The 14,681-nt window shown below is 43.1% G+C and overlaps 1 protein-coding gene across 1 annotated transcript in view; it reads right to left on the bottom strand.

Moving 5' to 3' along the window:
* Nucleotides 1-14,681, bottom strand: part of si:dkey-117m1.4 (serine/arginine repetitive matrix protein 1) — an 18,943-nt gene continuing 4,262 nt past the window's right edge. Inside the window, exons 2-9 of the mRNA XM_063884770.1 lie at nt 10,375-10,469; nt 9,851-9,932; nt 8,222-8,573; nt 6,511-6,585; nt 3,930-5,056; nt 2,675-3,504; nt 2,224-2,484; nt 1-1,751 (exon numbers count right to left, since the gene is read on the bottom strand). Of these exons, the coding sequence (XP_063740840.1) occupies nt 1,498-1,751; nt 2,224-2,484; nt 2,675-3,504; nt 3,930-5,056; nt 6,511-6,585; nt 8,222-8,573; nt 9,851-9,932; nt 10,375-10,469 (3,076 nt within the window). The 3' untranslated portion in view covers nt 1-1,497. The remainder of the gene's footprint in view (nt 1,752-2,223; nt 2,485-2,674; nt 3,505-3,929; nt 5,057-6,510; nt 6,586-8,221; nt 8,574-9,850; nt 9,933-10,374; nt 10,470-14,681) is intronic.

Here is a 14,681-nt window from a genome sequence, read left to right as displayed (position 1 = left end):
TAGAGCTTTACATTTTTATAAGACTTATAAAAAAAGAAAAAACATAACACATTAACCAAGGCATGTCATACATTGTGTTTTTTCTTTGTTTCTCTGAGAATTATTTACAAACAGGCTTATTTACAGATAGCAATAACTCAGAAATGAAAAAAGCTACATCGTCTAGCACAGACAACCAGTTAGCATAATGATAATATATTTGTTATGTACAATGTAACTGGCAAGGCTAGAGCAAGAAAGAACAAACGAGTCTGCAAAAGGTTTAAATAACTTCAAGTATCTGTCTTCTAGGTTTCATGGAGGTTTACGTCCGATGGGAAACAGATTTTAAGCGACACAGAAGATAAACCCAAAATGTGGTGGAGCTGCAAACCGTGTAGTGTGGCTGGGAGAGGAGGAGCTCTAGCTGATTGGAACAGACAACATTAACAATGCAACAACTGTGGAGACAGAAAAATCACTTCTGTGATAAATGCCCACTTTTTAATAAACTTCTAACACAACCATGGGAAATCTCCTCTCTACATATAAAGTGATATCCAGCTTATTGGCCTATAGCACCTTCTTTACTGCTTTGAATAACAAATGTGCAACAGGCAGAAAAAAGACAAAAAGGAAACAAGAAAAGAACGTTCCTCAACAGGTTTCCAAACAGTCCTCATGTTTCTGGATCTGTGGTTTAACAAAACATCTTAGGTATCCAAAAGTAACTTCACAACATTCTGCGGCCGTTTAATTGTCTCTCTCATGAAATCTTGAATTTCACTTTAAGTTTAAACTTCATAGCAACTGCAATGGAGCAATTCAATCCTCCACGAGTACCTCACATCTAAATGATGGTCCAAATATAATAAAAACCATTGTCAGACTACAGTCAGTTGTATAATAAGATATGGTTAGTCTTAGCAGTAGTATTGCCTACTCTAGTTATATAGCCACTATTAAGAAACATGTGGCCCAAGCACGGGCCGTCTGTCCTATTAACGTCTCCGAGTGAAACACTAATGCTACTTCACGACGTTCAACAACACTGTAGGGCTCCACTGCCTCCTCTGTTTACATTTCAGTTCAGTGTATGCGTTTTGGAAGGAGAGAAAGAAATTGTCCATGTACAACAAATCACCAGCTCCGGCCGATGTCATGGTCTCTGAAGTTCCCCAACGAAAGTCCCAAACGGGACCCGTCATAGTGCTCCGCTTTTGACCCTCATACCGGGAGCATCGTGAAGACTCTAGTGTCATTTTTTAAGACCTTAAAGTAGAGCAGCAAAAAAATGAATTCAGATTTCTGTTCTTTTGTGGCTCAAATGAAAAGCGCCATCACGTGTCAAATTAAAATCAGTGTCCGAAACAAACCAGGCTACGATAAGTGAAAGATTTAGGACCGTCCTCTCAAGACTAGTGCATTTCCTGGGCAGAAGGGTACCATTTGAGTATCTGCTTTGATTAGCTGCCCCCGACCTCGGGCTATTTCCTTCCCCCGAACATTCTCCCCCCCTCAGCAGACAGTGAGGGGCAGGGGCTCGTTTTCCCGACGCTGGTTTTTCTTCAGCAGCTGGATGCGATTGTGGCAATAGAACTTGATGGCTCTCCAGTCGCGGTGGTTGCTGACCAGCAGGGGGCACTGCTGCAGGCAGCGCTCACAGTCAGCCTTTGCGGGGACCCGGAGCTCCGTGATGTTTTGGGTCAGGTGCTCCTCGACAGCAGCACGCTCCGCCTCTGACCAGGGACGCTTCAGGACGCCTCGCTTTCCTACACAGAGGAGATGAGAGGAAATGTAACAGCTTCTCTGATTCAACACGATGGAAGTGATACCTGATATCATTGACCCCCACAAATATGTAAGACACGGCGTTCAAAATAACTTCTTGTGCTTTTTAGATTCCAACATGGATGATCAGTTCCCTATTACACTTACGACTTGCATACCATCGCCATTTGACCTTGACTTAAGTATTTCATTTGACTAAAAAAAGAATAGCAATAGTAATTAGTAATAAATAAAGTGATATAAAAATCTAAGTGTAGTGTGTCATAAAAACTATATTACTCTATTCTTTTCCACTTTTTTCAACATTAACATTTTTGTTGATTCTTTTTTTTCCTTTTTTGCGGTTACATAAATGGACTGTACATTTAAATCTCACATGCACTTTTTATTCATTAACATCCCTTTATTGTGGTAAGTTGTGCAACTACACCTGTTATTAAAACCTTAACTAACCTGATTTGGCCTGTCCTGAGCCTCGACTGTGCTGTGTGGAGGGAGGTGGAGGAGGTGGAAGGGCTAGCTGGCTGTTCTTCAGCTTCTTCGGTCGTCCCACCCGCCCATTGTTCTTGCCCTTCCTGACGTACAGAAGGGTAGGTGTAGGGGTGGGAGCAGGAGCAGGGGCAGGGGCAGGTGGGGGTACCTCGGGCTTCTCCTTAATCTGCTCCCCTTCAGACTCTCCCTCCGAGTACGAGTCTGCAGAGTTTCCCGACATGACTGCAAAGAGGAGGCAAGAAGGTAGGAGACAGATCTGTCATTACTCTGCTGGTTCCTAAACACACAGCTTCACACAGAAACATCCTCAAAAACTGGAAGACAGGTTGCGATCCTCTTCCAGCGGGGGGATGTTTGACACCATGAAAGGAGGGATGATACAGAAACACATTCACTTAGTTTGAAAACTCACCGTCCAGTTCCAGGCAGATGTGGTTCAGGCTCATTCCTCTGAAAAGGACTCCATCTCTCTCTCCGCACAGCACCACTCTGCCCACTCTGCCCATCAGGCCTGGGTCTTGTCCAATTCCAGCACAGTTCTGTGTCACATGGTACTCCCTCTCCAGGAAGTGCTCCAGCCTCTCCACAGCGCTGCCCCCGGGCTGCCCTGGCTCCTCTCCTTCTCCCAGCAGCAGCAGCTGCGTCAGTATGGCTACCTGCCGGCGAACCCTGGTCTGGGTCAGGGCACGGGGGTTGCGGGTGCCACTTGAGCGGGCGAGGCTGCGGAGCAGGTCAGTACCTCGCAGTGGCGTGGCAGGGGAGTGGTAAGGCCTGGCGAAGACATACGGGTTTGCGGGGTCGACTCCCACATCCTGCCGTGTCTGCAGGAGGAGCTCCAAGCAGGGCTCGCAGTGAGGCGGGAGGATTAGGGGCTGGACTCGTCCTCGTTTACCCTGGACCCCGACTCTAGGGAGGTGGGGAAGCACCAGGCGCTCGAAGGGGGACAGGGAGGCCTCTAACGGAGTGAGAGCAGGAGGGGCGCCCGGTGGGACAGGGACCGGGCACTGGGGAGTGATGCGAGCGCGATATTCTGTGATGGACAGCTTGGAGACCTCACACTCACGCCGGCGGTTGTACAGGATGAGGAGAGCCAGGCTGGAGTGGCACAGAAGGCGCCAGGCCTCGGCCGACTGCAGCTGCCGGGACAGGGACAAGAAGGCCGAGTGCTGCAGCCGACGGAGGTACAGCACCAGAGAGGACAGGGATGAGAGGAGGGGTAGCATGTGGTGACGTCCGGATCCACTGGAGGAAGAGACATGGGGAAAATGAGTGTATTCATTCTTGAAGTGTTAGTTAATAATACCGTAGAACAACTGAATGGCTTTGTTACAGTATCCTACAGTCATCAGAGTCTGGCAAGTATTAGAGGGGACATTTTAGAGGATTTCTGTGCAAATAACAATTATTTTCATGACCATTTTGATGACATTATCTGCAACTATTCTAATAATTCAAATATAACCTTTATAAGCCAAAATGTAAACAGTCACTACTTTAAGCATCTCAAATATGAGAATTTGATGGGTTTTTTCCTAAAACATGATAGTAAAATATATTTCTGTCGGCTGGACAACTCATTTTATAAACAACGTGATTTATGGATAATAAACACTGGAAATAATAACCCTACAGATTTGCTCACTAAGCAGGAAAAGATATAAAGTTACCTCAGCAAGTCCTTGTCCTTATCCTCTGCCCCACTTTCATCTTCCACCTCCATCACTCCATTCTCCTCTTCCTCCTCCTCCTCCTCCTCTTCCTCTTCCTTTGGTGGCTCAATGTCTTTGGCCAAATTTCTGCTGAAGTGCTGAGGGCACACCACCTCAAGATCCTCCTCCTCCTCCTCTTCCTCTTTAGGCGTCTTTATCTCCACAACCTCCACATCGTCATCATCTCCATCCTCCTCTACTTCTCCCTCCTCCTGTCTTTCTGTTTTCATCCTTCTCATTGCTCCCTTCCTGGACTGCGTCACAGCCACGGGGGGGGGGCTTCTCTTCAGCACCGACACCGGAACGGCGCTCTGTCCTGGTGGAGGAGTCAGCAAAGGAGGGGTGGAGTTCCTCCCAGAGGAGGCAGGGGATTGGTCGGCTGTTGTGAGAGTGGGCGGAGGCATGGAGAGGTCCTGGACGCCAGTCTGCGGAAGATCTGAACTGCGGCTCTGTCTTTCGCCCGGGGGAGACAATGAGTCCGGCGGAGAGTGTGTGTGAGCGGTGGGAGAGTTTGTGCTCTGTGGATGCAGACGGGGCATCTGTGTGTAGCGCTCCACCAGGGCGGAGCACACTTCTGGTTGGTGGGCATGGTGTTTATCCAGGTGGCGACCTAGGGAGCGGAAGTGACGTCCACAGTGCTCGCAGGTTTGGCGCATGGCGTCTATGGACACGCCTGCTCGGGGGGCGATTGCGCTGCTGATGCCTTTGGTGTTAGCGCCGTGTGGAGCCGGAGCTTTGAACACAGACTTAGCAGAAGAGGAGGAGGAGGGGGGAGGGGAGGACTGCACTGGAGGGTGGGATGAAGAAAGCGGACGGTTGTGAGGAATGCTGTTGGGCGAAACCAGCGAAGACCGCCCAGGCGGCGTCCGATGGGGGGTCCTTTTCTTTGAAGGGGTGTTGCGCCGTTTCTTGCGACGCTGTTGTGCCCGGCCGCGGGGGCTGGCGTTGTCTTCTTCTGCAGCGTCCGAGTCACTGCCGTCAGAGTGGGAGATGGGGGAGGAGGAGGGGGAGAGAGACCATGAGGGGGTGACATACTCCTGCTGCTGCTGCCGATGCTGGACTGACAGCAGGAGGGGCTCATCCTCCTGGAAGAGAGAGACACAGACAGGGAAGTGAAAAGAAGAACATGTCACCTGATGTCCAGAGGCATTTTTAAGTATTAATAGCTTGTTCAGCGCAACACTTATAAAATTATATGATAAAATACTTTTTAATACATTTTCTTTTTATTATTTGAATCCAGATTTGGGCTCCTGCATTCCGCTCCCTGATTACCACAGCGGTCACTGCAAACCACCGGGATCTTTAAACCAACTACCCACCATGCACCAAACTGGATGAGTGTAATTAGATGCGCAGTCGGGAGAGTTGTTTCATTTTAAAGCAATAAGCAAAAATAAATCACCGGCAAGAGAGTCAGACAGCATAAGCAGGTTACTGTATGCTGCTTCACGATGAATGAGTTAAAGCTGATGATATCTTGAATCATTATCACACATAATAAAACAATATCTGGAGCAGGCGGAGTAAACTTTATTATAATGATTATGTTGAGTCCAACATAAGTGTTGTCCACCCACATCCAGACAGGTGGCGTCCTGCAGGCGCATTACAACCGCGTCTACATCTACTCACTGATATTCTGCTTGTCCTGTTCAGAATCAGTTTCTTTCCGCACACTGATAGGGAATAATAGTTGGGAGAAGCGGCTCGGCAGTATTAGTTATCAAATGCAATGCATGTATTCACTACATTTAAAATAGTCTATCAATAAACGTTGTCCTTTATTATATATTTTTACCTTTTATGCGCTTAACCTTTCTCTTTCTCTTTTTAAAACAAAGCTGCCTAGTTTGTTTTGTTTTAGTTTTTAAACGTATTTTATTTGTCTCCTTTCTCTTTTTTTTCTCACTCATTGTGAAGCACCTTGAGACGGTGTTTTGAAAGTGTGCTATAGACATGAAATGCATTATTATTATTGATAAACATAAATAAATGTAGTTTAGTTGACCTCCAAACACTGTTGTTTTAACAAGAGTGACAATCACCAGTTTTATTTTCGGATGAATATCGACAAGTTGAATCTAGGAAAAGTTGTTTCTTAAATGATATTTATTTTTGTCTACTTGGACAAAGCAGACAAAAATAAATTCATTCATAAATATGGTGAACTAGTTAGGTAACATCGGCTTGTTTACACATCAGCCAGCTACGGAGCAAGATTACAATCATCATTTGAAGCTGTTTCTGCCCACCTGGTGAATGTAAGTCGACTTTAAATAAATCTTTAGCTGGGTTGTTGGTCTCTCAACTACTGATGAAACATCAAGTTCTAATGAAAAATATGACATCAGTATTCTTAAACTGTTAAAGGCTCAATTATGTTCCCCGGCTGGTCACTAACTGTGTCTGCTCCTTAAACGGGAGCAGGTAGTGTCACTTAATAGTGTTCATTGTATAGCTGTCACTTCTTAAAAGAGTCACATGGATGTTTTGTCAGTCTAACTGTGCTTTTAAAGAAAAGTGTGATTTCTCGTACCTTTTTGATATTATTGTTATTCTCACTGTCGGAGTTACACTCGTGTTGTGCTGGAGACGCAGTGCCACGGAAACTCTGCGGGACACAAAGCAGTCACGTTAAATTCAGCATAATTACTGTTTGCTATCACAATCAGCCTCAGCTGTCAATCAAAGAGCAGGAAGACACCCGTCCACTGCCCGTCGTAAACACAGTGGATGCTTAGGACTCAAACTCAAAGCAAAGCAAACCTGAAAAGATTGGATATTCTTAAGTGTGAGCTTAGACATTGCTTCAGGCTCGAATACAGATCAAATAATATAAATAAAAAGCAATAGAAACGCTGTAACTTTCCACCCCCTAGTGTTCATAAGTGGTAGTTGGTGAAGCTGTCAAAGTGAACCTGAAGGCTTTCAGGGTTTTTTTCAGAGCTTACTGATTTAACGACAAATTGAGCAGCTTCCAGACCATTACAGAAAAAGCTAAGAATAAATTCAAATATATAATATTTGACTCATAATGCAGCTCAGAGTAATCTCAGTCTACAGGTCCTCTGCCAGCAGCATGGGGTCTCTCCTTCGCTTCAAGTTTAATGCAAATCATTATGTTAGGACTAAACAATATTCAAATAAGTGTATGACATTGTCAAGACACATTTTATTTCCATTTTTTTCTCCATTTCCACTCTTTGAGGTAGTTACTGCACGGGGTAGCTGCCTCAGGTGGGAAACAAAGTGCTCCATTCTTCCTGTTTTGATTGAGCAATGGTCACACTTCCTTCATCCCGTTAACTCCCGCCTACATTTTCCCAGGAGTTCACACCAGCTGGCAGACGGAAATGTTTTAGGGAAACAATGTGAACTTCGATAGCGCCATTATTCAACAACCATGTGTTTAATCACCATTTGGTCCATACTGATCAAACCCAGATCAAACCCAAAAAACGTTTCTGCTGCAACTCTAGGATTTAACAATACGGAGCGGCCGAGGTCTCACTCCAGCCTCTGCTGTCAATTTCATTTCCTTAAACGGATTCTCTCATCATCTTTTAGTTGGGTAGATTGATCTGATGATGTGACATCCATTAAAGGAACAGATGTCTTATAACCATGGTTACTGTTGCTAAAGCACTATAGGTGGAGGGAGAAGTGGAGCTCAACCATCACCATGGTAACCCCATGCTTTGCTTAGTGTGTGTGTGTGTGTGTGTGTGTGTGTGTGTGTGTGTGTGTGTGTGTGTGTGTGTGTGTGTGTGTGTGTGTGTGTGTGTGTGTATGTAGCTGATATGTGTGAAAATATGGTTGTGTACCTGAAGTTGTCTTAGAGATATGATGTGTGTGAAATGGATTTCTATACCTGATGAAGGACAGACAGGTGAAGAAAAGAGAGATTTTTTTCAGCCGAAGTTGCATGTTCTGGATCAGACATATTGAAAGTGTAGAGTTGAGCTTAAAATTAGTTAGCAAATAAGTTCAGGTTAAAAAATAAAAATAAGACTGAGAGTTTACATGTAGCTCTGCTCGATCAGAAACACAAGGTCTTCTGGATTGAGTCCAGCACGTGGTTTTGATAGTTTATGTAAATGATTTTCTCCAACTTCTTTACACTAGCTGCACAGGAACCTCCAGAGGGTTTTCAGGCTGTCTACCTATGTCTTAATGCATCAGCAAGAACAATTTAAATGCACGTGGTCACATCTCAGAAACACGTGTCTATCTTTGACGGCACTGACCAGGTTCTCCCCCCACTCCGTCAGGCTGTAGTCCACAGTGATCTCCTCCCCCTTGGTGATGTCTCGGATGGCGATGACGACCAGTCGCACCTGACTACCGCAGTGGACCTCTCGGATGCGGCAGTTAGGAGACGGGGGGTACGGGCTGGCTGTCGGGGCTGGAGCGGAGGCGGTCGGTGCAGCCGGGGCCGTAGAGGCGGGCGTCAGAGACGGGGCCTGAGCTGAGGAGGCCGGGGCCGGAGCGGGGAGCGGTGCTGGGGTCAGGGCTGAGGAGGTGGCTGGGGTAGACGCAGAGCAGGAGCCCGTCCTGGATCCGGAGGAGACTTTGTCATGAGTCTGAGCTGATGGAGAACTAGGAGGAGAGGAGGGGGACTGAAGGTCAGATTCACGACCTTCATCAGACAACATATGCAGTTGGTTTTTATTTTGATGAATTGTTTGAGCGATTAATCCAACAAAAAGGTCATTTATTTATCCTAGTTATTTTAGCTCTTTAGTTATAATTAATTGTGTTAATTAATTCAAAGATCTTTGTTGTTATACATTTTATCGTATACTTGTTTTGTTTTGAGAGATTTGAAATTGAGAACTGGAAAATTGTGAGTTAGTTAAAATAATTGGCTACCTTTTTTTGAGGAAATTATTCATAAAAATAATTAAATCATATTTATTATAAAGAGCCCTTTTTATTTATTTGTTGTCATATTCTAATTTATATAATACATTTATATTATAATTTATTATCATTTTTGCTTTGAGTACATAATGTATGTAGCAGGGGACATGTGTCAGATGTAGAGTTAAACGTTGGTAGAGGCTTTAAGATCCGTCTCTCTGGTAACAAATTGATGCAATAGTGGTTCTTAATCAAGGTACAGGAAGAAGAACAACAGCATTATTGTTATGATGTCTTTCTTTGCTGTGGGGATCCTCTGCAGCTGAAGTGTAAACCTTACAGAGAATCCACACAGCAGCTCCTGCCAGAGCTTCAGGGCAGGGTTTTCCCCGTCCTCACAGGGCTGCCGACATTTCCTATATTCAGCTACATTTTTCTGATATCTCAGGTTTAAATCAGCCTGATTACATGGCTAAAATGAAAACCGTCAGATCTGGCGAGTGATGAGGGAATCAGAAGTGCTGCTCAGCAGTGTCAGAAATCATTATTTTCTAAGTCTAAAAGCTAAATAAAAGAAGTAGCCTTCAGACAAATCATTTGTTCTCCTGCTTTCACACTGTCACCTGTATAAAATGTTGGAGATGATATGAATACAGAAAACATGTAGCGCAGTGTCTACACACTAGGTCCAATAAGTTGTTTCATGAATCATAAAACTAACCACAGTAACAGAAACTAAGGTTGTCGCAACTGAGCATTTTTTCAAAGTTTCAGAGGAAGACAACAATGTTTTTTATTTAATTTACAACAAAAATATAGAGGTAATATAGACAAGTAAATAATCTATGTTTTGCTCACAACACGTTAGCCTTAGTTATCTTATTGTATTGCCCATGAGAAGCAGCTCATTCAGTCTTTAGTTATCCGCTGAAATAACTTAAATATATTGTCTGTCTCTAAATAAATAAACTATATTTTTCTCTGCTCAAAAAACTGCACAGATGTGTACTGACCAGTGGTGAGGAGCAGGCTCTGAGTTGTAGAAAGGGCCGTCCAGCGCGAGCCGCTTGTTCTCTGCTGCTTCTTTACGATCACCTGAGAGCAACAGTCAGTGTAAAAGGATTACATACAAGTATGCATGGACACACACACACACACACACTCTCAAACAAAGGTCATCACCTCATCTCCTGAAGAACACACGCAGAGGAACCTTGAAGCACATACATAGGCAAGCACATGCACACACACACACACACACACACACACACACACACACACACACACACACACACACACACACACACACACACACACACACACACACACACACACACACACACACACACACACACACACACACACACACACACACACACACACAAAAGTAGGTCACATTCACTTGCACACGTTCCACCCCCATACCAATCACACAGATTCACAGATACAAAGACAGACACACACAGACACACACAGACACACACAGACACACACAGGCAAGGAGAATATAGCAAGCAGAACACACAGAAACACACACCTGGGCTGAAGCTGCGTTCAGGCACGCACTCTTCCTCGGTGTGTGTAAGAAAGACTTTCACGGGGGTCCCTTTCCTTTTCCTCCCACAGCCGCGCCTGCAGAGAACACACACGGACACACAAACACACGCAATTATCATTTAATCAATCAACACACTGGCCAAACTTCCATCAGGTCAGAGCGGGATCAATAAGCTGATGGCCTTCTGATGGATCAATACTAACAGCATTTAGCCCTTCCATTTAACGAGGAAAATGCTGGAAAAACACGTAAACAAAGACTGAGCAGCTGGACAACGATTACTTAAACTGCACTTTATTGTTTTTGAGTGAAATCTACTGTAGTAGGATGGAGATTTAGAAGAGCTTCTCTAATTGACCAGGAGGAGCCCAGCGAAAGAGATTATTGAACACACTGATTTGTCATTTTGCCATCTTTCCTGCCCACACTCCAGGTTAATGTGGAAGTAGAAAAGTAGCTCAAAAGTATAATTGAATATTAAATACAAATCCATAAAATAGGTATTTTTTTAACAAAAGAGGATAACCCCCCCCCACCTCCTTCCATATTATTTGGAGGAACTTCTATTGATTTTCACGGCCATTTCGCTGAGATGTAAATACTGTCGCCTGTGGACCTGATGTAAACCCTGAGCAATAATACCACATTTTAAACCACAATGCCCAAGAGAGGAAGCAACAACCTCTCATATACAAGTATAGCAACAGAAGCAAGAATAAAAACAACCACCAGAATATAAAATAGGATGAAAATTATTTCAATTTTTACTTGTAACAATCAACAAACTGAATTGGCGCTGATCCCACAACAATTTAATTTAAAAAGCTTTAACTAAACAAATGTAACTCACTTTCACCCAAATTTGAAAATGTTATCGAGTAGCAATTCAAGAACTTAGCCTACAATGAAATACAGTTAAAAATAGCTACAGTTGTGAAACCTAGGATCAAATAATGCGGATTGAGGATATAAACAGCAATAAAAACAGCTTTACAATCTGAACCACTAGGGCAATGAAAATATTCGCTATAAAAAGGTTCTTCATAAAGGTAAACCATGGTCCTATAGTTCCCAGTTTTTAAAGCTTCGTAGTTGAGAATGAAAATAAATATTTACTGTTTGAAAGGAAAAATACTCTTCCACACACAGTATCTCCTTTTCACAGATTAACAGTTTCAGAGATGTGAATATTTATGAAACAGACTAAATCCAGCTTGATATGATGATTCTGTCAACAACAACACTTAGAAAGACAACACCGACAATGTGAATGTTCTGTGATCTGTTCAGTGTTTATAGCCGAGTGCTCTGACCCCCGGATCACCACTAAGGAGTGTAACGTTCCCCCGGAGAGCTCAAACGCAGCCACCTGTGAGCACAGACAGGCCGGTCGAGATTATCTTCTTCAGACTAAATCCACGCCAAACCCGCCACACTCGCAGGAGCCCGACTGATCCTGTTCTGTTACCACCAATCTCAATATTGTTTTCCCGCCGGTCTATTTTTTACTTGCATGACATTGGAAGCTCTTAAAAACTAGGCCATAGCAAGACCGTGCCTCGGATTTTGAGGTATTCATTACCGTGTGTGTGTGTATGTGTGTGTGTGTGTGTGTGTGCGCAGACAAGGAAGAGAATAACAGAGGAGAGGAAGAAAGGCAAAAAGAAAAAAAGGAGAGAAAAAAGAAAACAGACAGAGCAGAAGAGAAGAAAAAAGAGAGACAGGGAGATATCAACCAGACCCACTGTCTTTGTATTGATCCCCTCTCTCTCCTCTGGACTCGTGATACTTTGCGCATGTCTCTCTCTCTCTGTGTATGTGTGTGTGTGTGTGTGTGTGTGTGTGTGTGTGTGTGTGTGTGTGTGTGTGTGTGTGTGTGTGTTTAGAGAGTGTGCGCACGGAGTGTGCAGCTGCAGCTGTGCCCACATTTCTTTCATAATTTTACTGCCGCACCAAACAGACAAATCATGGCTTCCTAAATCAAACAGGCATCAGAGATCATGATGAAGCTTATTTATTCACACACAATAAAGTGTTGAAAAAGATCTGCTTTGAAACATAAAAAGCATAACACAGTGTGCGTCAAATCCAGAAAGATCTTTAAATTCACTTCGGAATCAGAGCTGAGTTACGTCACTATGTAGGTGAAAAAAATGTCCTCAATCGACTGAACTGTTTCCCTCACAGAACTGGGCATATGTGTCATTAGCATTGTAAACGTTGCATTATCATAACAATAATAATAATAATAGCCAAACTGTCTGACTGATATCATTCCCCCAACAACACACACTTACACACCGCTGCTTGATAAATATATCGCATTGATATACAGTAAAGAAGAATGTGCTTCGGTTTCCGTCGTGTACTCAAAGCTATGGCTTGGCAGTTTGGTTGAAATCGATATAATGATATTATTACAAATAATTTGCTTTCATTAAATACAATCAAGTTGGTTGAGAAAATTAAAATGAGTGAACCTATGAAAAATATATATTTATATGGATAGAACTAACAATTAATTTCATATGTCAATTATTTTCTATATTAATTGATCAGTTTTTTGGTCTATAGAAATGTTGGTAAACAGTCCTTTTTTATTCTCCCATTAATATTTGGGTGATTTAATGAATAGTTGACAAGTAATTGACAAACTCTAATCTTTAAACTTGAGTTACGAATCATTTGGCAGAACAAGCTTGTGCCAACGAAACAAATGTCTCTCACTTCAGTACAATGTTGTAAGACTCGTTCCACGTTGTTAGTTTTCGTGGTGTAAAGTAACGAAGTACATTTACTCAAGTACTGTACTTAAGTATAATTGTAGGTACTTTACTTGAGTATTTCAATGTTTTTCTACTTTGTACTTCTACTCCACTACAATTCAGAGGTAAATCACGTACTGTTACTCCACTACATGTATTTAATAGCTTTAGTTACTTTGCAGATTTGGCTTAATGATGTGAAATATAATCAACACTTAAATGAAACTCGAGTTACTCCTGCAGTAAATTCACCAGCTACCCTGCAGTATACAAAGCCATTAAAACTAGCTGCACCTTTACCAGCTTAACACTTTAAATGCATCGATATTTATAATCAAAACATAAAATACAGCTGCAGAAAGAATTAAGAGACCACTTAAGAGACTCAACAAACACTGGAATGGCTGCCATACATATAGAGATAAAGATCTAAGAAACATTTGGAGTGGTCTCCTAATTTTTTCCGCTGTATTTTATTCTGAAATGGACCAATGTGCAGAATGACTCATTTTAATTTTGCTTATTGAAGTTTATTTTGATAATAATACTTTTGTACTTTTACTTTTGATTGCAGGACTTTACTTTTACGGAGTACTCCTAATACTGGTACTTCTACTTTTACTCAAGTACAAGATCTGAGTACTTCTCCCACCTGTTTAGTTTCCCGTTAGAACTTGCTTGGAATCAGCCGGAGAGAGAACATGAAAACATGACTCTAGTGAAGGTGATGAAAGATCAATGAGGGAATCTTTGTTGTTGTGTTGTGTTTTTAATCATGAGGTTCTGATTTACTTGTGAAGGTCGGGGTTACTGTTGTTTGTGTTTCCTGTTTATTGTTTCAGTTGTTTAAGTTTAAGGTCCTTTTGTGTAGGAAAATTGCGCTATAAATAAAGTTTGATTACATTTGATCTGAATTATAGCTCACACTGACTAAAACGCCAGTAGAAAAGTAGCACTGTGGTGCAGTTTTAAACTTCAACAGTTGTCCTTGCTCACACACACACACACACACACACACACACACACACACACACACACACACACACACACACACACACACACACACACACACACACACACACACACACACACACACACACACACACACCTAGCTAACAGCCGGAGCTGTACTTGATCCTCTGGTCTCCGGCTTCTCCCAGACAAACACAGTTTCCCTCGGCGTTTATATTCTGCTGGATTATTTCGGTTCTTCTGAGCGAGTCTGTGTGTTCAGTTCTGGTTCACTGAGTTTCTGGGAACTTTCTTGCAAACCAGATCTGTCTCACCTCCACCTCCTCAGCGAGCTGCTGACCCCTCCGTCTCTCCACCATTCCTGTCTCACACACACACACACACACACACACACACACCGATCGATTCTCTCATTCTTCTCACCCTGCGCATTTCTCTCCCTTCTTCACTCCAACACACACACACACACACACACACACACACACACACACACACACACACACACACACACACACACACACACACACACACACACACACACACACACAC

The sequence above is a fragment of the Eleginops maclovinus genome, chromosome 5 (assembly GCF_036324505.1).
Source record: "Eleginops maclovinus isolate JMC-PN-2008 ecotype Puerto Natales chromosome 5, JC_Emac_rtc_rv5, whole genome shotgun sequence".
Lineage (NCBI taxonomy): Eukaryota > Metazoa > Chordata > Actinopteri > Perciformes > Eleginopidae > Eleginops > Eleginops maclovinus.
This window is presented reverse-complemented; position numbering and strand designations above follow the sequence as displayed.